This window comes from Anomaloglossus baeobatrachus, chromosome 7 (assembly GCF_048569485.1).
Source record: "Anomaloglossus baeobatrachus isolate aAnoBae1 chromosome 7, aAnoBae1.hap1, whole genome shotgun sequence".
Lineage (NCBI taxonomy): Eukaryota > Metazoa > Chordata > Amphibia > Anura > Aromobatidae > Anomaloglossus > Anomaloglossus baeobatrachus.
In genome coordinates, this window is record NC_134359.1 from 22,105,955 (window position 1) to 22,130,252 (window position 24,298).

Here is a 24,298-nt window from a genome sequence, read left to right on the forward strand (position 1 = left end):
ATGTATTTGGCCATAATATGACTCTCTATCCTGTGTTTTGTGCCAGTTTCAGTTCTCTGAGCTAGTGTGTGTAACTCCTTTTAATAGTTCTACCCTTTTGGGATGTATCTAGCACTAATATGACTTTTATCCTGGGTTTTTTTAACCAGTTTAAGTTGTCTCTGAGCGAATGTGTGTAACTTCTTTAATATTTGGGATGTATATGGCCATAATATGACTTTTATCATGTATTCTGCACCAGTTTCAGTTGTCTCTGAGCTAGTGGGTGAAACTTTTAATATTTCAATCCTCTTGGGAGCTATATGGCCATAATATGAATTTTATCCTGTGTTTTGTGCCATTTTCAGTTGTCTCTGAGCTAGTGTGTGTAACTCCTTTTAATAGTTCTACCCTTTTGGGATGTATCTAGCACTAATATGACTTTTATCCTGGGTTTTTTTAACCAGTTTAAGTTGTCTCTGAGCGAATGTGTGTAACTTCTTTAATATTTGGGATGTATATGGCCATAATATGACTTTTATCATGTATTCTGCACCAGTTTCAGTTGTCTCTGAGCTAGTGGGTGAAACTTTTAATATTTCAATCCTCTTGGGAGCTATATGGCCATAATATGAATTTTATCCTGTGTTTTGTGCCATTTTCAGTTGTCTCTGAGCTAGTGTGTGTAACTCCTTTTAATAGTTCTACCCTTTTGGGATGTATCTGACACTAATATGACTTTTATCCTGGTTTTTTTTTAACCAGTTTAAGTTGTCTCTGAGCGAATGTGTGTAACTTCTTTAATATTTGGGATGTATATGGCCATAATATGACTTTTATCATGTATTCTGCACCAGTTTCAGTTGTCTCTGAGCTAGTAGGTGGAACTGAGCTGCTATGATGTCTCCCATCCACAGCACACACAGATAATGAGAGATTCCTGCTCTCTTCTCTCTACTTAGCACATGGTCAGAATCCGCTGTCATGTATGAGGAATATCCTCTATTCTGGACATTATTATGACTTATATCCTGCATTTTTCACCGGTTTTCTGGGCTGAAGTCACAGAAACCAGCTGCAGGTCCTCCTCAGTGTGTGCCTTTGCTTCTATCTCCCTCCAGCTCCTTCCCTCTGTTCTTTACATAGAACTCAATCGGAAGCTGCTGTAACCTGATCCCTCAGTGAGGACAGATCTGATGAGGTTTTAGAGGGCAGAAATGAGGTGGCTGATAAGTGGGGAAAGACGCTGATTTCTGAAATACAAAGTTTCTTATGTTCACTTATTTGATTTGAGGGGCGGAGGGAATTATGTTTTTAATAGAGATGGAACAATTCTCAATTCTCCATTCCGTCGACCTGGTCAGTAATCTTTTGACTCTGAGCCTGGAGGTAAAGGGATTCATAGGCCTCCCCCTACCCAGGGATCATAGATTACCGACCTGGCCGAGGGACCTAATAGGTTCTCCTGTCTCTAGTTTTAATGTTGGTAGTGATTGGTGCGATGCGCTCAGATCTTCTTTTACGTTATTTTTGTCTCATAATAAAAAAAAAAAACAAAAAAAAAACTTTTAATGATCAACAGTGAGGCCCTGGACGTCTTCCCTTTTTTGGACTTCTGATTGAGAAAATGAATATTTTCCCTTTGATCACATTGGCTCTGATACGTCAATGACCCCCTGAAATGTGGACATACGTCTGTGATGTCCAGGAAGCAGAAATCTACGGCAGACACCATCCAATTTTCCAAAGTGCTTTATTCCATCATCCTGTGCAGTTAACAGTAGCGGGGAGAGAGCCTAGTGCAGGCCCACTAATGGACGACGGCCGTTTCGCACGTCCTTGTGCTTCTACAGGTCCCGTAGAAGCACAAGGACGTGCGAAACGGCCGTCGTCCATTAGAGGGCCTGCACCCGGCTCTCTCCCCGCTACTTTTAACTGCACATAATGATGGAATAAAGCACTTTGAAAAATTGGATGGTGTCTGCCGTAGATTTCTGCTTCCTGGACATTGGTTTGGATCTTATTTTCCCTGTCTACGTACACCAATGACCATTATTTCCATAAGGAGGACTGAAGCTGACCTATAAATCCGGCTATAAGGTATTGCATGGTTTGGTGCAGAAACCGCCTCTGCATAGCATAAGTCTGTGAGCCTCACTGGGGCCAGGGACCCGATGTGCCGGCACTGCAGAAGGTCTGGTTTACAGGTCTCTCCCTTATAATCAGTGTATGCAGTTCCGTCGCGTTTCCATCCAAAGCTGCGGCCTTCCATTAGTGTGCACCCTACACAGTTAAAAAATAAAATATGTATAAAAAGTGACAGTCTAATCCTGTAGGCTAAGGGTAAGGGACAAAAAAGTTCCCTTTTTTTTTTTTTTGCCTGCCATGGGCATTTCTGGATGGTTGGCAGCCCAGCACTAATATCTTTCAGTGTAAAGTTTCCCCTCTGATCTTTGCTGAAATCACTTTTTGGTTAGATTGACGTCACCACTGATTAGCAGCTTTATTAATTTGTGATTTTTTTTTTTTTTTTTTCTTTCTACCCAGGTTATCTTGAAGTGTTTGACCCTCTGGCTTCCATGATGCTTCCTCCTCCGTTACTCCCGGTAAGTATAGCCCCTCTATAGGGTGAGTAAACTTTGCGCAGAAGTTAAAGCTTCATGTGAACACGCACATTGTATTTTTTTTTTTTCTTCCTTTATCTAAATTGGTTCGGATTACCCTTAAAGGGAACCTGTCACCTAGAATATGCGTTCTGACCTATAAGCAGACGCATGTGCCCTAATTACACCTCCCTACCCATCCTTGTGTTGTAAAATTGTGTAATATGAAAGTAATAAATGTTTTATTACCTTCATATTTCCTATGTAAATTAGAGAGCCGCTGGCCACACGGTCGGCGCCTTGCCCTATGGACGTCTGCATACTTTCCGTGGTATCACACCCCTGTGGGTGTGATACCATGGAGTCACATGAGCGACGTCCCCGTCGCTCATTCTATCCTGCGCACATTGCGGCAGGCTTCTCTTCCGGGTTCTCCTTGTCAGTTTCAGACGCGCACTGTGCATGCGCAGTGCGCGTCTGAAGCCGGTGAGTGAACACCCGGAAGAGAAGCCTGCCGCAATGTGCGCAGGATAGAATGAGCGACGGGGACGTCGCTCATGTGACTCCATGGTATCACGCCCACAGGGGCGTGATACCACAAAGTATGCAGACGTCCATAGGGCAAGGCTCCGCCCGTGTGGCCAGAGGCTCTCTAATTTACATAGGAAATATGAAGGTAATAAAACGTTTTTTATTACTTTCATATTCTACAATTTTTACAACACAAGGATGGGTAGGGAGGTGTAATTAGGGCACACGTGTCTGCTGATAGGTCAGAACTCATATATTCTAGGTGACAGATTACTTTAATCATAAGACAAAATCTAAATTGGATGATTAGAGGTTTCATGCTGAAATTAAATGAAGTTACTAATATACTGTAGTTTTTTTGTTTGTTTTTTTTTAAAGTGACATTGATGTCCTGATTTCAGCTCCGGTGGATCCAGTGAGTTCCCCTTTGACGCAGAATAGAGCGTCCTCTCTTTTTTACTCTGTAGACACATGACCAGTCGTGAGGAGTGTGACCTGCTCGGTGCTTGGGTGCTCTGTACTTGTTTACCAAGTATAATTGAAGTCAAAGGGGAACTTGAGCATTTTTCCCGGAAGATTTTCCGATAAAATGCTCGCATTCCCCATTGATTTCCATTATACTCTGTAAGGCCTCCTTTACACGTCCATGATAAAAACTCATGTTTTTCACGGTCTGTGTTGAAGGTGCGTATGACCCTCCATGTGCTGTGATTTTGGCTCACGTGTTCTCTGTGTGCTATCCGTGATGGCACACGGCGATCAGGAACTTTTTACTCGCCTATCCCTGGTGATGCTGTCCCTGGTGCTGATGTCTCCCGCGCTGCTGCTTCCGGGTCCACTGTGCAGCGAATATGCATGAGCATAATGAGCGAGCCCAGAAGCAAGTGACAGTAGCGCCGAAGCAGCACTAGAGACAGGGGAGTATTGAAAATCATTTTATTTCAAAGACCCGTGTTTTCTCCAGTACGTGTCACATGGATCACATCACTGTACAGTCCACGTGACATCAGTGCTGCCGGAAAAAAAGGGACTTGTCTCCGTGCAGAACACAGGTGCACGCGTGTGTGGCACATGGACACATGTCCGCAAAAAATACACAGATGTCTGCGCAGACTCATTGATTTTAATGGATCTGCATGTGTTCAGTACGTATGAAAATGGACGTCATATGTACCGGAATCAGTGACGTGTGAAGGGGGCCTAAACAAGTTTTTGGAAAAATGCTCAAGTTCCCTATTGACTTCCATTCTACTCCGTAAACAAGTACCGAGCGCTAAACTGTTCACGCTCCTCACTAATGACCAGTGATGTGTGTGAAGGGGGCTGGTTTTGCTATTGCACTGAATTAGATGGTCATGCCTCTCACCAACACTGGGGAACTCTCTGCAATAAAGTCCATATTTTCCCCTCACCCATGACAGCACCCATATAATCACGTGGTGCTGTCATGGGTTCTGGAAAAACCGGCTACGGTAAGTAACCGAGGTGTTTTCCCCTCACCCATGACAGCACCACGTGATTATATGGGTGCTGTCATGGGTTCTGGAAAAACCGGCTACCGGTAAGTAACCGAGGTGTTTTGGTGCCGGCCTTGGGGCCTGATGGTTTCACATCAGGAAGTTCAATTAATTGCCGTTCTACGTCCAAACTACTTGTTTTCTTTTTCTATCGCTGGACAATCCCCTTTAAAACTTTTTAAAGGGTTTATTCCTGAGCACTCACTTCCACATCAGTAGGGGGAGGCATTGTTGACGTGGCGTCTATCGGCCACTCGTGGTCTTCAGACATTTTGCACCAATCTTAACAGCGTAGGATGAGTGCACAATGCCGGGTGAAGGCGGTGAGATTAACCAGTGCTGGGCCGGCTCTTTCCAAAGCCCCTCCATCAGCCATCGGTTTACGTACCTGGTTAAGCACAGATTGACAAACTCTCTTGCCCTCCTAGAGAAGTGATCTGGGAGGGTTGGCATAAGTCCCTTCTCTACAGCGATGTAGAACATGGCCGCCATCCTCTCCATGTGAGCCAACGGTGGTTTTCCAGTCGCCATTTCAAACACTGTACATCCAATACTCCAAATGTCTGACTTCTCCCCATGTCCCGACTCACTAATTACTTCTGGTGCCATCCAGTATGGCGTACCGTGCATGGACTGCAGCAGCTCCCTGTGGGTCCCATTTATGCTCAGGCCGTTGAGCCGTTTTGCACAACCAAAGTCGATGAGTTTTATCACCCCGTTTGGCATCAGCATGACGTTGTTCCCTTTGATGTCCCGGTGCACGACTCTGTTCTTGTGCAGGTAGGCGATGCCCTGGAAGATGTGGCTCGTGTATCTGCTGATCACCACTTCTTGCAGAGGACCGAAATGGCGTAAAATGCTGGAAATCGAGCCACCGGGGACATATTCCATAAAGATGGTCACCATCGTGTCTTCAAAGGATGTCCCCAAGTATCCGACTATATTGACGTGCTTTAGTGTTTTTAACAAGTCCACCTCCCCCTGCAACTTTTTATACTCCTTTTCGGCCTCCGCAGGGTCTGAGCCGTGTAATGTCACCTGCTTTGCCGCAATGAGTTCTCCTTGACCTGTAAGACCACGGTAGACCTAGAGCCAGAACATAAGACACTGGTTACACCCCCTACCTGGTATTTGGGCCTCTACATGCTGATACGTTCTGGGCGCAACTACCAGGGTAGCAGACAAAAGCGGCTAGTATATGGCCTGACACTTAAGAGGGATCCATTACCAATGAGGTTTACGGTGATGATGTAAATGGGCGCCATAGTCAACCTACGGCGTCCATTCCTATACTGTGACATACCTGGGAAATGATAATGCCGCCATACTGATGTCAATGGACATGATGACCCTTTTGCAAGTTCTGTGCTATGAGATCCTAATGGGAATATGAGCATTGTCCCTGTGTCACCCCCCACCCCCTTCTAACTGTGCAGTGCCCCCCCTCCCCTAACTGTGCAGTGTCCCCCTCTCCGTCAGCGCATGTCAGACATTACCGTGCCGTACGCTCCTCTCCCCAGCACTTCTCCTTTGATCCAGTGGATTGACTTCTCGTTGTGGGGTCCTGAGCTATTGGCAGTCGGGTGGGAGTTGTCGTTCTGTGATTTTTTCTCCGTCAGACTTGGATTTTTAATGACCTAAAAACAGAATAGTGCCCTGTCAATCATGTCCCGCATGGAAGGGGAGGATAAAAAATGTAACCTTTCAATGCGTCTCACCGTTTGATGTATGCACCAAACTGTGCGCACGTTCAGAATTTGGTGCAGAAATTTTCTGCACCTTCTGGCAAAAAAACACATTAAAAACGCATGGGTTTTTGGTGAGTTTTTGCATTTTTGTTACTGAGGTCAATGGGTGGAAGTGCTAAAAACTGCAGGCAAAAACACACCAAGAATTGACGCTGCAGATCATTTTCTGCACCAAAATCTGCAAGTAAAAAATAAGCAACGTGTGCACAGCACTCCAGAATTTTCATTGACTTTGCTAGCATTGATTTGTGACAAATCTCCACCCAAAAAAACCCCATAAAAATGCAGTGTGTGCACACAACCTAAGGCTGTGTGCGCACGGGACTCTGTACCCGCGGATTTTACTGCGGAAAACCTGCAGATTTATCTGGATTTTCTAGATAAATCCGCAGGTTTTAGCAAGTACAGACACTCCCCATGTTATCCTATGGGACATGGGGAGTGCTGTGTCCATGCTGCGCAATGTGCTGCTGCGGAATATGCTGCGGATGTCCCACAGCCGCACATAACTGCATGTCAATGATTCCTGTGGAAATATCTGCGGATGTCCCGCCTCTTCACTATGGAGATAATATAGGGCGGTACTTCTGCAAGTAAGTCGCATGAATGTCCACAGGTTTACCGCAGATATTTTGCTAGAATCCCGCAGCTATGGATAGCTGCGGATTCCGGGGAGCTGCTGCGGGAAACCTGCGGATATATCCGTGGGTACATAGTTCCGTGGGCACATAGCCTTAGTATTATTTCTACAAGTTTGGTCAATAAGGAAACGCACATCTCCAGTCGGACAGCCACACTCCACACATTCACCCACCGGACCCTGCCATACTGCTGCGGGGGTCTTCCAATTAACTCCTCGCTTCCTCTTCCATGGCAAATAACTTCTGCAGCCTTCTGTACAAGTTAGAGCACAGCTACAGCCAATCAGTGTTCCCTGATTGGCTGCACTGGTCACGAGAGGTCCCCGCTAGAAGTGGATGCCAGGAGGCCGGTAGTGTGGCAGTATGGCAGGGTCTAACTTTTTAGTCTTAATATAAAATCTGCGTCCGACAAACCCCCTACAATGAGGGCCGGCGTCAGCACCCGGCACACCTGGGCAAATGCCGGGGCCCTGGGCCCACTCGCAGTGGCAGGAGTGGCGAACCGCCAATTGCAGCAGGGCACGCCACCGCTAGTCAGAGGGACCCCGCTACAATGTGTGTAATGGTGCATTTTATTTTTCATTAATTTTATATAAATATTACATCTTTTGTTTTATTTTCCTCTCTTTTAGCTGATTTGCACTGAAGGCTTTGACGGTAGCGACCCTCTCTCCATCCCAATGGGGGGACACGAACCAAACCTGGAGCACTACCTCAGAATGGAAAGCAATAACTACTCCCACCAGCACGGACTACACTGATCAAAGTTTCGGATTTTTAATTTTTGGCAATTTTTTTTTTTTTTTTTATCCATTCATTAAGTCCAAAGAAAGACATTTGTGCGACTATTTATTTTTTTATATGCTTTTGACAGTCCTTGGAGAAAAAAAAACAAACTTTACAGTTAAGTTACATTGAAGGTCGGACTAATGAGAAAAAAAAAAAAAAAAAATGCAAGATTGAAAGTGTATGGAGTTTATCAGTTTGTTTTTTCGGAACTGATAGCGTAAGGTACACGTATATCCACACTGGCACAGCGGCCGGGATACTTGATCTAATATGTAAAGTATGGCTGAGAAAATAATAATAATTAATAATAAAATAATAAGATCCAGGGTGCGGTCATCTCGATTGTATTGGTCTGCGAGTGCGTTCCTTGAAATATCCTTTTTTTTTTTTTTTTATTTATTTTTTTTTTATTTGATTTCTATTAACCCTTTAATTCATCCACATCCTTGAATTTCGCTTGGTGACAACTGGATCTTGTTTATAATAAAAGCTGACAATTTGCAGACCTATTCACTTTTCCCTCATTTTGTTTTGAATCATATCACTATTGGGCGTCTTCAGATGACAAGTCCGGGCGCTATCTCAGTCCGCAACGTTGGGTAATGGCACAAAAAAAAAAAATCGCAACGTGCAGCATCACAGTGTGGTCTATGGACCCAAATTGGATGGCTCGTACCGTGCCAAATACCATCCATAGACTTAGACTTGCAGAGACTGTGTAAACACATCTGCCTCCTCTGGACCCAAAACATACGTTGGTGATTGTGAGTCAAAGGTCTCCGCATGGTCTCAAGTGACCAATATGGCCAAGCACATTTCCACATCCATAGTCCCCCATTGTGCAACTTCTAAACTAGGGTTCTGTTATATTATATATTATATATATTATAAATGGCGCTATAATAATAAATAATAATAATAATAATATTCTATTGGTTCAGTCTGACTCTTGCAACAAGCCTAAGTGGGGTGTCCATGTACTCCCTGGACCCATAGGCATGTGATATGCCGCAATATGGTGACTACCTACCGCATAATTTTATGTCGTCCTGTAAAAAGTAATGCTTTAAAGTACAGCATTTAATAAAATTTGCCACTAACAGTTTTTTTTTTTTTACAAAATTTGATGGGAGAAAAAAAAATATAGGCATATGGCGGTACATTTTTATGGGTGCTATGTTAGTCTGCAATATGGTAATAGAACAAATTTTCCGAAAAAAAGAAATACAGACATGAGGTCTAGTATGAATAAAACCACCAATGTTTATTGGTTAATACAAAGAAAAAAAAGTCCAGGAGTCAATAACGTGAACACGATGTGACATTTGTAGGTGATACACGAAAATAAATAATACCAGGCAATAATGCAAAATCCATATAATACCAGGTGCTATTTACCAGAGACAATGTACATCATGCAAAAATAAATACAATTTTCATGCATCACCCACCCCGATGCACGTTTCGGCGTGCCTTCTTCATGGGGTGAGTGTATATAGATACCAGGAGCTATTAATCAGAGACTATGTACAACATGCAATAATAAATACAATTCTCATGCATCACCCAGCCCAACGTGCATTTCAGCATACCTTTTTCATGGGGTGAGTGTACATAGATACCAGGCACTATTAATCAGGGACAATGTACAACATGCAAAAATAAATAAAATTCTCGTGCATCACCCAGCCCAACGCGCATTTCAGACTGCCTTTTTCATGGGGTGAGTGTACATAGATACCAGGCACTATTAATCAGGGACGATGTACAACATGCAAAAATAAATAAAATTCTCGTGCATCACCCAGCCCAACGCGCATTTCAGACTGCCTTTTTCATGGGGTGAGTGTACATAGATACCAGGCACTATTAACCAGGGACTATGTACAACATGTAAAAATAAATAAAATTCTCGTGCATCACCCACCCTGATGCGCGTTTCGGCATGCCTTCTTCATGGGGTGAGTTTATATATTTATTTTTCTATTTATATCCATCTTGCTGCTTTTGTTTGTCAATTTTTGGTACTGTGGTCTACCCCAATTGGATTGCTACTAAGCACTTAGCACCTTATTATCATTGGGGACTATTTTTGCTCCCATCTGCTGCTATACAGACATATTTATATTCTAGCCTTGTTTTAAACGCTATTTATAAATTAACATGGAATATATTTATTTACTTTGATATATCTTTCTGTTTGTATGTTGTGGATTTGTCTAGGATATACTTAGTGTTACACATTTTTATTTCTTTGTCGCTCCATTGGGAGACCCAGACAATTGGGTGTATAGCTTCTGCCTCCGGAGGCCACACAAAGTATTACACTTTAAAAAGTGTAACCCCTCCCCTCTGCCTATACACCCTCCCGTGCATCACGGGCTCCTCAGTTTTATGCTTTGTGTGGAAGGAGGCACACATCCACTCACACATCTCCATTTTAGTCAGCAGCAGCTGCTGATTGTATCGGTTGGAAGAAAAGAGGGCCCCCACGGGGCCCCCGGCATGCTCCCTTCTCACCCCACTAAGTCGGCGGTGCTGTTAAGGTTGAGGTACCCATTGCAGGTACGACGGCCGGAGCCTCATGCCGTGTTTCCTTCTCCATCCCTGAGGGCTCTGGTAGAAGTGGGATCCGAAGCGGTCATCCAGGTTCTGGGACCGTGCTCCCTCCGCAGCCCCTGAGGGAATCTGCTGGACAGGAGCTTATCCATTCAGGGACAGGGCCCTGCATCCACGAGGTACTCTGTGTCCCCATGGGGACTGTGTACGGAGCGCCTGGTTTCCGGACGCCGCAACTGACTGCTGAATTGTGAAGACCGGGGACTACCGCGCCGACCGCGCCTGCTTGTCGGCCGCGGTATTAAATTTGGTCCCCGGCTTCATCGCGGCCTAGTGGCAAAACTCCCGCCCCCGGGCCTGTCTATCAGAGATAGGGGCGGGACAGCCGACCTGACGTCGGATGTGAGGGCCGGGGCATCCTGTATGCTCCCTCCCCCCTCACTGATCACTGTGGGGACCCCAGATTCCCGCACTTTTCCTAACGCCGCCCATGGCTTCACTCCTCCCCTGAGAGCTCCGGCAGCCATCTTTAGGACATTCTGCCGGTGGAGAATCACAGAGAACAGCTCTGCAGCTCTGGGAGACCAAGGCAGGGAATCTGGAGCACACACACCCCGCTGTTTAGCGGTCGGTAAGCCGCACCGGTCACTCGGTGTTGGTCCCCTTGGGTGCCGGTATAGATACGTATATATATATATATATATATATATATATATATATATATATATATATATATATATATATATATATATATATATATATATATATATATATATATATATATATATATACTTATTTCTGTTCGGCAGGGCTGTATACCCTTTTTTTTGCGACATGTACCTCTTGTAGGGCCATGTTACCTGCGGGTTCCACCTACCCTCACTGTGAGCAATGCTCGACCCCTGTTACGCTTGCTCAGCCGGAGCCTCGGCCACTAGTGGGCCCCTCGGCTCAGGCAGACCCCCCTGCTTCCACTGTCCAGGTGGCAGCAACAGAGTTTGCAGTTTTTGCTGAAAAGCTCTCAGTCACTCTCACAATCCATGGCTCAGTCTATGGACAAATGGTCTGCCAAGTTGCTGGAAGCCCTGCAGTCCAGACCGGTCCTTACACAGGCCCCTGACCCTGATAGATCGGCACCTCCAGGTCCCTCTCGGTACACCCCGGCCGGGGTGGACCCTAGGTCTCACGTGGAGGACTCCTCCACGGACCACAGTCCCAGACCAGCTAAGCGGGCTCGCTTGGAATCTTCCCCGACTTCCTCACGCTGCTCGGGTTCCCAGCTTGAGGACTCTCTGGAGGACGAGGCGGAGGTTGCAGCTCAGGGCTCGGACCCTGATGTTGCTCTCAATCTTGATACACCTGAAGGGGACGCCTTAGTAAATGATCTTATCTCGTCCATCAATCAGGTGTTGGATCTATCTCCCCCGCCTCCACCTATAGAGGACTCGGCCTCTCAGCAGGAGAAACACCAGTTTAGGTTTCCCAAACGTACACTGAGTGCATTTTTTGATCACTCTAACTTCAGGGATGCCATCCAGAAGCCCAGAGCGGTTCCGGACAAGCGCTTTACTAAGCGCCTTACTGACACACGTTACCCCTTCCCCGCTGACGTAGTTAAGGGTTGGGCTCAATGTCCCAAGGTGGATCCCCCAGTCTCCAGATTGGCGGCTAGATCTGTGGTTTCGGTTGCAGATGGCTCATCACTAAAAGATGCCACTGACAGACAGAACTCCTGGTGAAATCCATCTATGAGGCCACGGGAGCGTCTTTTGCCCCGGCTTTTGCAGCCGTGTGGGCACTTCAAGCTATCTCAGCTTGTCTGGCTGAGATTAATGCGGTCACACGTACGTCTGCCCCGCAGGTTGCATCTTTAACCTCTCAGGCGTCGGCGTTTTCTTCCTACGCCATGAACGCAGTCCTAGACTCTGCTAGCCGTACAGCGGTGGCATCCGCTAATTCGGTTGCAGTCCGCAGGGCCATGTGGCTGCGCGAATGGAAGGCAGACTCGGCTTCCAAGAGGTTCTTAACCGGTTTGCCGTTTTCTGGCGAGAGATTGTTTGTTTGGCGAACGATTGGATGAGATTATTAAGGAATCCAAGGGAAAGGACTCCTCCTTACCCCAGTCCAAACCTAAGAGACCTCAGCAACGAAAAATACAATCGAGGTTTCGGTCCTTTCGTCCCTCCGCCAAGCCACAGTCCTCTTCGTCCAATAGACAGGACAAAGGCCAGAGGAACTCCTATGCGTGGCGGTCTAAGTCACGCCCCCAAAAGACCGCCGGAGGCACTGCTTCCAAGGCGGCCTCCTCATGACTCACGGCATCCCCGAACCGCATCCTCGGTCGGTGGCAGGCTCTCCCGCTTTCGCGACGCCTGGTGGCCACATGTTCAAGACCGATGGGTGAGAGACATCCTGTCTCACGGTTACAGGATAGAGTTCAGCTTTCGTCCTCCGACTCGTTTCTTCAGAACCTCCCCGCCCCCCGCGCGAGCAGACGCACTTTTTCAAGCAGTGGACGCTCTGAAAAAAGGAGTCGTGACCCCCATTCCCACTCAGGAACAGGGTCGCGGTTTTTACTCCAACTTATTCGTGGTGCCAAAGAAAGACGGATCATTCCGTCCTGTTCTGGACCTCAAATTGCTCAACAAACACGTGAGCACCAGACGATTCCGGATGGAATCTCTCCACTCGGTCATCGCCTCGATGTCACAAGGAGACTTCCTCGCATCGATCGACATCAAGGATGCCTATCTCCATGTGCCGATCGCACCAGAACATCAACGCTTTTTGCGTTTCGCCATCGGGGACGAACACCTTCAGTTCGTGGCATTGCCCTTCGGCCTGGCGACAGCCCCACGGGTTTTCACCAAAGTCATGGCATCCGTTGTGGCGGTCCTGCATTCTCAGGGGCACTCGGTGATTCCCTACTTAGACGATCTCCTAGTCAGGGCACTTTCTCGGGCGGCGTGTCAACACAGCCTTACCGTCGCTCTGGAGACCCTCCAGCAGTTCGGGTGGCTCATCAACTTCCCAAAATCCAAGTTGACACCGACCCAATCTCTGACCTATCTAGGGATGGAGTTTCATACAGTCAGCGGTAGTCAAGCTACCACTAGACAAACAGCTGTCACTGCAGGCAGGGGTGCAGTCTCTGATTCAGACTCAGTCGCACCCCTTGAGACGCCTCATGCACTTCCTGGGGAAGATGGTGGCAGCGATGGAAGCAGTGCCCTTCGCGCAATTCCATCTGCGCCCGCTCCAGTGGGACATTCTCCACAAATGGGACAGAAGGTCGAACTCTCTCGACAGGAACGTCTCTCTTTCCCTTGCAACAAAGACGTCTCTTCAGTGGTGGCTTCTTCCCACTTCTCTATCACAGGGAAAATCCTTCCTGCCCCCAACCTGGGCTGTGGTCACCACGGACGCGAGCCTGTCAGGGTGGGGAGCGGTGTTCCTCCATCACAGGGCTCAGGGAACCTGGACTCCGATAGTCTTCCCTTCAGATCAATGTCCTGGAGATAAGGGCAGTGTATCTGGCCCTATTGGCTTTCCAGCAGTTGCTGGAGGGCAGGCAGATCCGTATCCAGTCGGACAACGCTACTGCCGTCGCATACATCAACCACCAAGGCGGCACGCGGAGTCGTCAAGCCTTCCAGGAAGTCCAGCGAATTCTGCAGTGGGTGGAAGCCACAGCATCCACCATCTCCGCAGTTCACATCCCGGGCGTAGAAAACTGGGAAGCAGATTTTCTCAGTCGTCAGGGCATGGATGCGGGGGAATGGTCCCTGCACCCAGAAGTGTTTCGAGAGATCTGTCGCCGCTGGGGAACGCCGGACGTCGATCTCATGGCGTCACGGCACAACAACAAGGTCCCGGCCTTCATGGCACGATCTCAAGATCACAGAGCTCTGGCGGCGGACGCATTAGTTCAGGATTGGTCGCAGTTTCAACTGCCTTATGTATTGCCTCCTCTGGCAATGCTGCCCAGAATACTACGCAAGATCAGGTCCGACTGCCGTCGCGCCATTCTCGTCGCTCCAGACTGGCCGAGGCGGTCATGGTACCCGGATCTGTGGCATCTCACGGTGGGTCAGCCGTGGGCGCTGCCAGACCGCCCAGACTTGCTGTCGCAAGGGCCGTTTTTCCATCTGAATTCTGCGGCCCTCAACCTGACTGTGTGGCCATTGAGTCCTGGCTCCTAGCGTCTTCAGGGTTGTCTCAGGATGTCATTGCCACTATGAGACAGGCCAGGAAACCGACGTCCGCCAAGATCTATCACAGGACTTGGCGGATTTTCTTGTCCTGGTGTTCTGATAAAGGTTTTACTCCTTGGCCTTTTGCCTTACCCACTTTTCTTTCCTTCCTTCAATCCGGAATGGATAAGGGGTTGTCACTTAGTTCTCTCAAAGGGCAAGTCTCGGCACTCTCAATATTCTTTCAAAAGCGCCTGGCCAAGCTTCCGCAGGTCCGCACGGTCCTGCAGGGAGTTTCCCACATAGTCCCACCTTACAAGCGTCCGCTGGAACCCTGGGACCTTAACAGGGTGCTAACGGTTCTTCAGAAACCGCCTTTTGAGCCGCTGCGGGATGTCTCCTTATCGCGTCTTTCGCAGAAAGTGGCATTTCTAGTAGCAGTTACTTCACTCCGTAGAGTGTTGGAGCTTGCAGCACTGTCATGCAAAGCCCCCTTCCTGGTTTTTCACCAGGATAAGGTGGTTCTCCGTCCTGTTCCGGAATTTCTCCCTAAGGTGGTATCGCCTTTTCATCTCAATCAGGATATCACCTTACCTTCATTTTGCCCTAATCCAATTCACCGCTTTGAAAAGGATTTGCACTCATTAGATCTAGTGAGAGCACTCCGTTTCTACGTGTCTCGCACAGCGCCCCTGCGCCGTTCAGATGCGCTTTTTGTCCTTGTGGCTGGTCAGCGTAAGGGTTCGCAAGCTTCCAGGTCAACCTTGGCTCGGTGGATCAAGGAACCGATTCTTGAAGCATACCGTTCTTCGGGGCTTCCGATTCCTTCGGGGCTGAAAGCCCATTCTACCAGAGCCGTGGGGGCGTCCTGGGCATTGCGGCACCAGGCAACGGCTCTACAAGTGTGTCAGGCAGCTACGTGGTCTAGTATGATCACTTTCACAAACCACTATCAAGTGCATGCCTATGCTTCGGCAGATGCCAGTCTAGGTAGGCAAGTCCTTCAGGCGGCGGTGGCCCACCTGTAAGAGGGAGTCGTGTCGGCTCTTGTTATCGAGGTATTCTTTTACCCACCCAGGGACTGCTTTTGGACGTCCCAATTGTCTGGGTCTCCCAATGGAGCGACAAAGAAGAAGGGAATTTTGTTTACTTACCGTAAATTCCTTTTCTTCTAGCTCCTATTGGGAGACCCAGCACCCGCCCCTGTTCCCTTTGGGCTAGTTGTTCTTTTGTGTACACATGTTGTTCATGTTCAATTGTTTCATGGTTTTCAGTTCTCCGAACATCCTTCGGATTGAATTTACCTTAAACCAATTTATAAGTTTCCTCCTTCCTGCTTTTGCACCAAAACTGAGGAGCCCGTGATGCACGGGAGGGTGTGTAGCAGAGGGGAGGGGTTACACTTTTGAGTGTAATACTTTGTGTGGCCTCCGGAGGTAGAAGCTATACACCCAATTGTCTGGGTCTCCCAATAGGAGCTAGAAGAAAAGGAATTTACGGTAAGTAAACAAAATTCCCTTCATTTAATTGCAGCCATCGACCATATTGTTTAGTGGTTCCCTTGTACCTGTATTTATTTTTGCATGTTGTACATAGTCTCGGATTAATAGCACATGGAATTATATGAATTTTGCATTATTACCTGGTATTATTTATTTTCATGTATCGCCTACGTATGTCACATCATGTTCATGTTTTGGTTTTTTTTTACCTTGAGGTTTTTTTGTAATAATTAATAAACATTTGTGGTTTTATTCATACTAGACCTCATGTAGTTTTTTGTTTTTTTTTGTTTTTTTTCAGTGAATTTGTTCTGTTTTGTAAAGACCAATCGGAAAACACGGCAGTCTTCGGCACTTATTATAACGTATTACACAATTTCTCTTATTAGACATCAACGATTGTTGGTTTATGAGCCTGGTTTGGTTATGGTAAAAGGCATGAGCGATTGCTCCAAGGACCAATGCACGTGAAAGTTGCAAGTTATTTGCATAAGACATAGTTGTGGAAAAAAAAAAATAGTTTTTACCCCAACTGAGCCAACTTCATCTTTTGGGCTTAACCCATCCAGAAGTTTCCCGCGGCCGTGCTGACCCGTCGGAGTATCCTGCCGCTCCTAGTCATGGAGAAATGGGAAATTCTAAACCCACATTTTAAGTCTCCATGCTAATCCTTGCACACTCCATCTGTATAAAGACACTTACCTGTGGTATATCCGATGGATCAGTGTGCTCATCAACACCATGGTTCTCACGGAGGTTTCTACTATGGTCACCATCTTTTCTGTCATCCACAAATGAACCAGTGAATTCTTCATCCAACATTAAGTGTTCCAGACAAGAAATAAGGTCGGCGGTTAGATGATCACTGCCTACATTTTCAGAAGTAAAATCTGCATTGGTCTTGGTTGATGTTCCTTTTTGATAACTGACATCGTAGACCCAATCCTCCAAGGCTTCGCCTTTTTGGGTTTTGGATATCTCGATAGCTGTTGATGACCTTTCAGATTTCGGAGCCTCGCCATGGCAGCTGTCCTGTTGAGCACTGACCTCTTGTAGAAGACCTTGATTTATGTATTCATGGTTATTGGATTCGGTATCATGAGACCTTCTTTCCAGCTCTCTCAACATGTTAAGGTTTTTGTTGATGGTTTCACGAATGGTGATTGAGTTTTCTAAAGTGGCTTCCTTGATTGTGGACAACTCAAAGTTTGGATGCTGAGAATCCAACATCTCATCCAAAGGCAGTACAACCTGGTCGTCGTCTTGTTTTTTGGTCTTAATCTCCCAGTCAACACCAGAGATGATGAGAACGTTCTCTGTTTTGTTTTCAACCTTTTCCAGCTTTGAAGCTGAATTTCGGCGGCGTTGGCTTGTAGCGGATGGATTTTTCTTGCCTTTCGCTTTAGTTCTTTTGGATCTTGCGCTGCTGTCTCTTGAGGAACTTACACGAGAACTTTTTGAGGAACAACTTCTAGTGGAGGAAGCGGAGTTGGATTCTCTACAGGAGTTGGAAGTATTGACATAGAAAGTAGGTGGGAACATTTGATACATGACCGGGCCAGTGTCTTGTTGTGATGTTATCTCCACAAACATATCGCTGTATTTTATATCCTGGAAATCATGGGAAGAGTTTGATCTTGGCAGAATGGATGAGTTGATTTGCTTCTGTGAGTAAACTGACAGTTGGGTTTGAGATCGTTGGATATTTCTGCTTGCGCTTCCCTGTGCCGAACAAGCACCTCTTTTGGACACTTTGGACGATGATGGAGCCGCCGAATATACAAGTGTTGGTAAAGGAACACTCTTTCCATGGCTTCGGTTACTGTTGGACAGAGGTCTTTGTTGCTTTGAGTTTTCGGGAGCGGACATGATTCGGGAATTTCTGTGTTTTTTAGTCTTCTCGTTCTCTTTTTGGGCAAGAATATTAAAACTGTGGTTCACATTATGCAGAGTAGAACCTGGCTTTGTTTTTCGTCTAGTAAAAAGAGGTTTGCTTGGGGAACAGTTCATCTCTCTCTCGGGCTCCTGCTCGGAGAATGTTATGTGTACAAAAGGGATGTGACTCCTCCTGGTTGTCCTTGAGAAGTCAATGTTTTTGGGCTCTGCTTTCTTATTGACGTCGTCAGTAGTTGTTGTAGTTGGTCCCAAATTTTCTTCACTCGTCTCATTTTTGTCAAGCATCTCCAGCTTTGTGGCCTCCCTTCTGCTTGGCAGATCTTCCATCTCGCTGGGTTGCTTTTTCCTGAAGCTTTCATGTAATTTTAAATGCTCAATGTGTAAAGAAGCTCTGGCCTCCTCTTCGCAGTTTGATTGTGCATTGCCATTAGTAAGAAAGCCACGGACCCACTTGGGGGGAGGGGCGACATGACCAAGGGGGAGGTAGGGAGTGATGGGTTAATAGGGACAGTGGTATATGCCTAATATGGCTTTGGGGGATGGTTTTAGCCGGGGAGGAAGAGGAGGAGCAGGGAAAGGGTTAGCTGGGAGAGGAAGGAGTTACCTCCTCTTCTGTTTCCGGACGCCGAACGATCTGCACGTGCACCTCCATGGCAGATCTTCAGGAGCTCCAGCGTCTGATTCAGGCAGCGGTCGCAGCGCACGGGCCCCTGGCAGTGCAGACCCACATCAGGGCTGCCGGGGTTAACCCGTCGGCGCTTGCCCCTCGTCCCCCCAGCAGCGGCGGGCGCCAGTCGCGGCCCCCCCGCAGGTATTCCCCGGGCGCGGGGGGGGCGAGGAGGAGATGTAAGAGCCCCTCCAGGGACCCTCCGCAGAGTGCAGCGCAGCAGCAGCGTCTGGCTGCTGCAGAGGCCGGCGGGAGGAATCTTCGTTCCAGCCGCGGCGGTCGGGAGGTGGGAGTGGCCAGCACGGGGCCTGCTTCCGGTCCCGGCCTCCGGGCTGGAGTTACTGAGACTGCAGCGGCTCCAGGCCGGGAGCGCGCTCGGCGCAGGAGAGAGGCCAGCAGATCCCCCTGCAGTCGGCGGGGGGACCGCGGGGCTGCACGTGGCGGTAGGTCCGGCGCCGGGGGGGGGTCTGCGGTGCCTGACCCCGGTGCGGCTGAGAGAAGGAGTGACGGCGGGAGCCCTGCGGCAACCGCCGGGTCACTCGGTACCGCTGTGCAGCCCCCGGATGTGGCAGTCTCCCGTGGGAGCGGGAGGACTCGGCGGATGGAGGCCTGCAATAGCCCAGGAGGGCCAGAGGCGACGACGGCTGAGATCCGGAGCCGGGCGTCTGGTCGTCCGCGCCCAGAGGCCCCTTGCAGTCGGCAGGGGGGCGGGCGCAAGAGGTCGAGGCCCGGGGTGCCGGCGCGGGGGACAGGACGGTCTCCTGGGTTGTCACCCCGGGGCAAGAGATGGAGCGGGGATGACTCTGCCCACGCGGCGGCCCTGTCTGGCGGCCGTGGTGGGGGGGGTGCTGCGGCGGCGCCCCCCGGATGTCGGATGGAAGATGAGGCCAGCGGCGAGGAGGGGGAAGAGGCTTTCGGTTCGGAGGAGTCGGATGGACGACAGACGGAGGACAGCGAGGCGGCGGTCTCGGGAGACGCCGAGCGGCGGTCGGGTGAGACGGCCGCGGAGGCGGCAGGGGCTGCGCTGGCGGGGGGCTTCGGGGGGGGGGGCGGCTGCGGCTACGGCAGCGCCCGCTGGTTTCGCAGTGTGGAGTCAATTGTTGGGGCTGTTGCAGGGGCTGGCGGCGGCTTCGGGAGCGGGGGGGGGAGGGGGCCCAGGCGCCGGTGGCGGCGTGGGTGGGTGCAGCCGGTTTAGGGGCCTCGGCGGCGACGGGGGGTGACGGAGCGGGTGCGAGTAGAGGGGGGGGCGAAGGGGGGAGTGAGACGGGGGGGGGAAAGGAGAAGGAAAAGGAGAAGGAAAAGGAGAAGGAAAAGGAGAAGGAGGATGAGGTGGTGCGCTTAGATGATAGGGCTAAAAGCGAAGTTTATGTTTGTTTTGAGGGCCCGCTGGGGGCCCATTTAAAGAAGGAGGTGCGGGAAAAAATTTGGAAAGGGGAATATGTGGAGATATTTTCTCTGCTTCCCCTGGAGAAATTTAATTTGGATAGGGTTAAGCCGAGTGATTCCAAAAAGGAGAAGGACGAGGAGGAAAAGCGCCGTTATAGGCTTATTCCTCGGACTTTTGCCAACTGGCTACAGGCATTTGCGATTTTGGCGAGCGTGGTCGGGGAGAAGGAGCCGGAGCATTGTTCGGCTTTGTTCGGCTACATGGATGCGATAGGGGAGGCTTATCGAGTTTATGGCGGATTGGCGTGGCTGCGCTACGACGAGCAATTTAGGCAGCGGAAGGCATTGCGGCCAGATATGCGTTGGGACCATAAGGATATTTCCTTATGGATGCGATTGATGTCGGCACCGGCTCAGCCCTTTCGGGGGGGCGCCGGGGGTTCGGGGGGGGCCGGGTCCCCGGCAAGTTTCAAGAAAGGTTTGTGTTGGCAGTACAATGAAGGGCAGTGCAGGTTTGGAGCGGCGTGCCGTTTTAAGCATGAATGCTCCGGATGTGGGGGGGGACATAGCTTGTCCAAATGTTTTAAAAAAGGAAAAGGAAAGGCTGGTGATGGGGCTGGTAAGAGGGACGACGCCGGTGAAGGTAGAAGTGATGGTTCCGTTTTTAAATAGGTATCCGGACAAGGAGGCGGCGGCGTTGTTAAGTTCTGGTTTTTCGGATGGTTTTCATATTCCGTCGGTTGTTAATGCATCGGTTCCGCCGTATCGTAATTTGCGTTCCGCTCGGGATCACCCGGAAGTGGTGGATGAGAAGCTGGAAAGGGAGGTGGCTTTGGGCAGGATGGGCGGCCCTTATGTCGCCCCGCCGTGCGGGAATTTGGTGGTGTCACCGTTGGGGGTGGTACCAAAGAAGGAGCGGAATAAATTTCGGCTGATTCATCATTTGTCTTACCCGGAAGGGTTATCGGTGAATGATGGCATTGCGCCGGAGTTGTCGGCGGTATATTATGTGTCGTTCGATAAGGCGTTGGACCTGGTTAGGGCGGCGGGGCGGGGTGCATTGATGGCAAAGGCGGATGTGGAAGCAGCGTTTCGGTTGTTACCGGTTCATCCAGATAGTCAGCATTTGTTGGGTTGCTGGTGGGATGGCAGTTATTATGTTGATCGTTGTTTGCCAATGGGCTGTTCCATTTCGTGTTCGTACTTTGAGGCATTTAGTTCGTTTGTTGAGTGGGTGGTTCGGGACGTGTCCGGGCTTACGTCCATCATTCATTACTTGGATGATTTCCTGTGTGTCGGGCCGGCGGGTTCGATGGTTTGTGCGGGTTTGCTATTTGCGTTGCAAAAAGTTGCGGCCAGTTTCGGGATTCCTTTGGCGCCGGATAAGACGGAAGGCCCGGCGCCGGTGATGTGTTTTCTGGGAATTGAAATTGATACCATTGCTATGGAATGCAGGTTGCCGGCGGAGAAGGTCCGTGATTTGAGGTCCGCAGTGTCAGGGGTAAAAGCGGCGAAGAAGGTGCGGCTTAAGGCGGTGCAGTCTTTGCTTGGAAAATTGAATTTTGCTTGCAGAATTGTGCCAATGGGGAGAGTGTTTGCGAGGCGTTTGGCGACGGCGACGGCCGGGGTACGGTTGCCGGCGCATTTTGTGCGGATCACAAAGGCGATCAGGGACGATTTGGAAGTATGGGATCAATTTTTGCAGCATTTCAACGGCCGGACGCTGGTGATGGAGAGGGTGGCGTCTAACGGGGCGTTGCAGCTGTTTACGGATGCGGCGGGGTCGGCCGGGTTTGGGGCTGTCTTCAGAGGTCATTGGTGTGTCGGGCAGTGGCCACAGGCGTGGCGGGAGAGCGGCTTGGTTAGGAATTTGGCTCTGTTAGAGCTATTCCCCATTGTAGTGGCAGTGGAGCTATGGGGGTCGCACTTTGCCGGAAGGAAAGTGTGTTTTCATTGTGATAACCAGGCGGTGGTGCACGCGATTAACAACTTGTCTGCTAAGTCGGAGCCGGTGGTGGTGTATTTGCGGCATCTAGTGTTGAGATGTCTGCAGTTGAATGTGCAGGTAGTGGCAAGGCACGTTCCGGGTGTTGACAACGAGGTGGCTGATGCTTTGTCTCGTTTTCAGTTCAGCAGGTTTCGGGCGCTGTTGCCGTGGGCGGACGAAGTTGGAGTGGAGTGCCCCGAGGATTTGTGGCATCTGGTGAGGCGGTGATCTCAGACTTGATTCGGAACTCGGTGACCGAGGTGACTTGGTGCCGGTATGCTAAGGTGTGGGCTGAATGGGAGGAGTTGCTGCGTCTGATGTTTGGTGGGGAAAGCGTGGATTACTTGGTGGCTTTGTTGTCATTGGTGAGTACGGATTTTTCAGCCGGGCGATCGGCATCGGCTGTGGCACATCGGGTGTCGGCAGTGGCATTTTGGTTAAAAATGAGAGGGGAGTGTGATGTTTCACAGGATTTTCGGGTTCGTCAGGCTTTGCGGGGCTTTCGCCGTGGCGTACGGGAGAGGGACAAGAGGCGCCCTGTATCGTTTGGTTTGTTGAGACGGATGGTGGGTGGCCTGAGCGGCATTTGTGAGTCTGTGTACGAGACGGTTCTATTTACAACGGCTTTCGGTCTCGCTTTTTATGGGGCGTTCCGGATAGGCGAGCTGGTGAGCCCGTCCAGGGTGACGGGTGGTGGTTTGATGTTTGAGGACGTGCAAGTGAGCAGTAGTCAGGTGGAGTGCCGGATTCGCCGGTCAAAAATGGATCAGCTGGGCCGTGGTAGATTGGTGGTGTTATATGCGGTTCCAGGAGAGGAATTGTGCCCTGTGCGTTTAGTCGAGAGATTTATGGCCGTGAGGGGAGGCTTACCTGGCCCGTTGTTGCGGCATTTGAATGGGTCGTTTTTGTCGAGGTTTCAGTTTGTGGCGGTGCTGCGGCTAAGTCTACGTAACGCGGGGGAGCGCCCGGAGGAATTCGGGTCGCATTCATTCCGAATTGGTGCAGCAACGGAGGCAGCCCGTTGGGGGCTTGGAGATGAGGTGGTAAAGCGTATTGGTAGATGGGAATCTTCTTGTTTTCGGCGGTATGTGAGACCGCAGTTGTTGTAGCATCATGGGACTTTGGTTACGTGCGGAAGGTTTGAGGAAAGGGGTGTTTTTTGAGGTGTTGGTGGTTGTGCTGTTATTGGTTTTGATATTTTCGTTTTGTTTTATTTGTTATAGGGAAGTGCCTGATCTGGATCTTGGGGCACTCCTTCGTATTTTGGGGTGCCCGTCGGGCGGAGGTCCGCCCGAATGGTCGACAGCTGGGTTTGGATCGTGCGCAGGCGACTGTTCGATGGATCGGAGTTCGGGGCATGGAGTGGGGCAGGGTGGTCCCGGAATTTCGTTTCCATTGTAAAGTTGAGCGGCCCCCGGATGTGCTGGTATTGCATGTGGGGGGTAATGATCTTGGTGCCAGGGCGTCGCGGGATTTGATCCGAGACATAAAGATTGATTTACTGCAGTTGTGGAAGCGGTATCCTGGTTTGCTGGTCGTATGGTCTGACATAGTGACCAGGTTGGCATGGAGAGGGGCTCGGTCGGTGGAGAAGGTTAATAAGGCCAGGGCCCAGGTGAATAGGGTAGTGGCTAGGTTTGTGACCAGGAATGGTGGGATTGTGGTACGGCACAGGGATTTGGAGCCGGCTGATTGGCGATTTCGGAGGGGTGATGGTGTGCACCTCAACGAGGTCGGTCTGGATTTATGGGCGTTGGGTCTGCAGGATGGTGTGGAGCGTGCTTTTGGTGTGTGGCGGGTCCAGGCCACGTAAGGTGTCACGTGGTCTGTCCTGTGGCGGTGGGGGTAGGTCTGGTCCAGAGGTTTGGAAGTGATTGGTGGCTGGACCGGGAGTCATTGTCTTGGTATGGTGGCTCTCGGTTTCCGGGATGTGGCAGGCACGGGGTTCTGCCAAAGTGTGGGGGTCAATCCGTGGGTGATTGGCACCTCGTCTCTGGGTCGGTGTGTTGCGGCCGGGGACAGGGGGAGTAGTAGTAGTGGACTGGGCCTACCCCGGGGGGTATTGTAAATGTTATTGTCTATTGTTACCGTTATGTGGTTGTTTTGGGTCGCCCGTTGGACGGCGTCCCTAAGGTACTAGTCTGTAAAACAATAGGCAATAAAAAGGCTGCTGTGGCCATTTGAACCAAGTCGCATGCAGTCCGTGTGTTTAATTTTAGAGGATAAGGGGGTTTGGTTACACAGACATCATGACCGGAGAATCCTCCCTCAGCTGGTCAAGAAAGCCACGGACCCACTTG

General features: G+C 49.6%; 2 protein-coding genes across 3 annotated transcripts in view; one reads left to right on the top strand and one right to left on the bottom strand.

The window, feature by feature from the left end:
- Positions 1–8,137, top strand: part of CCNT2 (cyclin T2) — a 109,547-nt gene extending 101,410 nt beyond the window's left edge. Inside the window, exons 10-11 of one of the 2 annotated variants that reach the window (XM_075317137.1) lie at positions 2,527–2,585; positions 7,652–8,137. In XM_075317137.1, coding sequence (XP_075173252.1) covers positions 2,527–2,585; positions 7,652–7,780 — 188 coding nt within the window. In that variant the 3' untranslated portion in view covers positions 7,781–8,137. The remainder of the gene's footprint in view (positions 1–2,526; positions 2,586–7,651) is intronic. The other variant, XM_075317136.1, reaches the window with a different exon arrangement.
- Positions 1–18,366, bottom strand: part of MAP3K19 (mitogen-activated protein kinase kinase kinase 19) — a 23,918-nt gene extending 5,552 nt beyond the window's left edge. The window contains exons 1-4 of the mRNA XM_075317135.1: positions 16,765–18,366; positions 16,590–16,676; positions 6,127–6,267; positions 5,019–5,716 (exon numbers count right to left, since the gene is read on the bottom strand). Of these exons, the coding sequence (XP_075173250.1) occupies positions 5,019–5,716; positions 6,127–6,267; positions 16,590–16,676; positions 16,765–18,285 (2,447 nt within the window). The 5' untranslated portion in view covers positions 18,286–18,366. The remainder of the gene's footprint in view (positions 1–5,018; positions 5,717–6,126; positions 6,268–16,589; positions 16,677–16,764) is intronic.
- Positions 18,367–24,298: the final 5,932 nt, after the last annotated feature.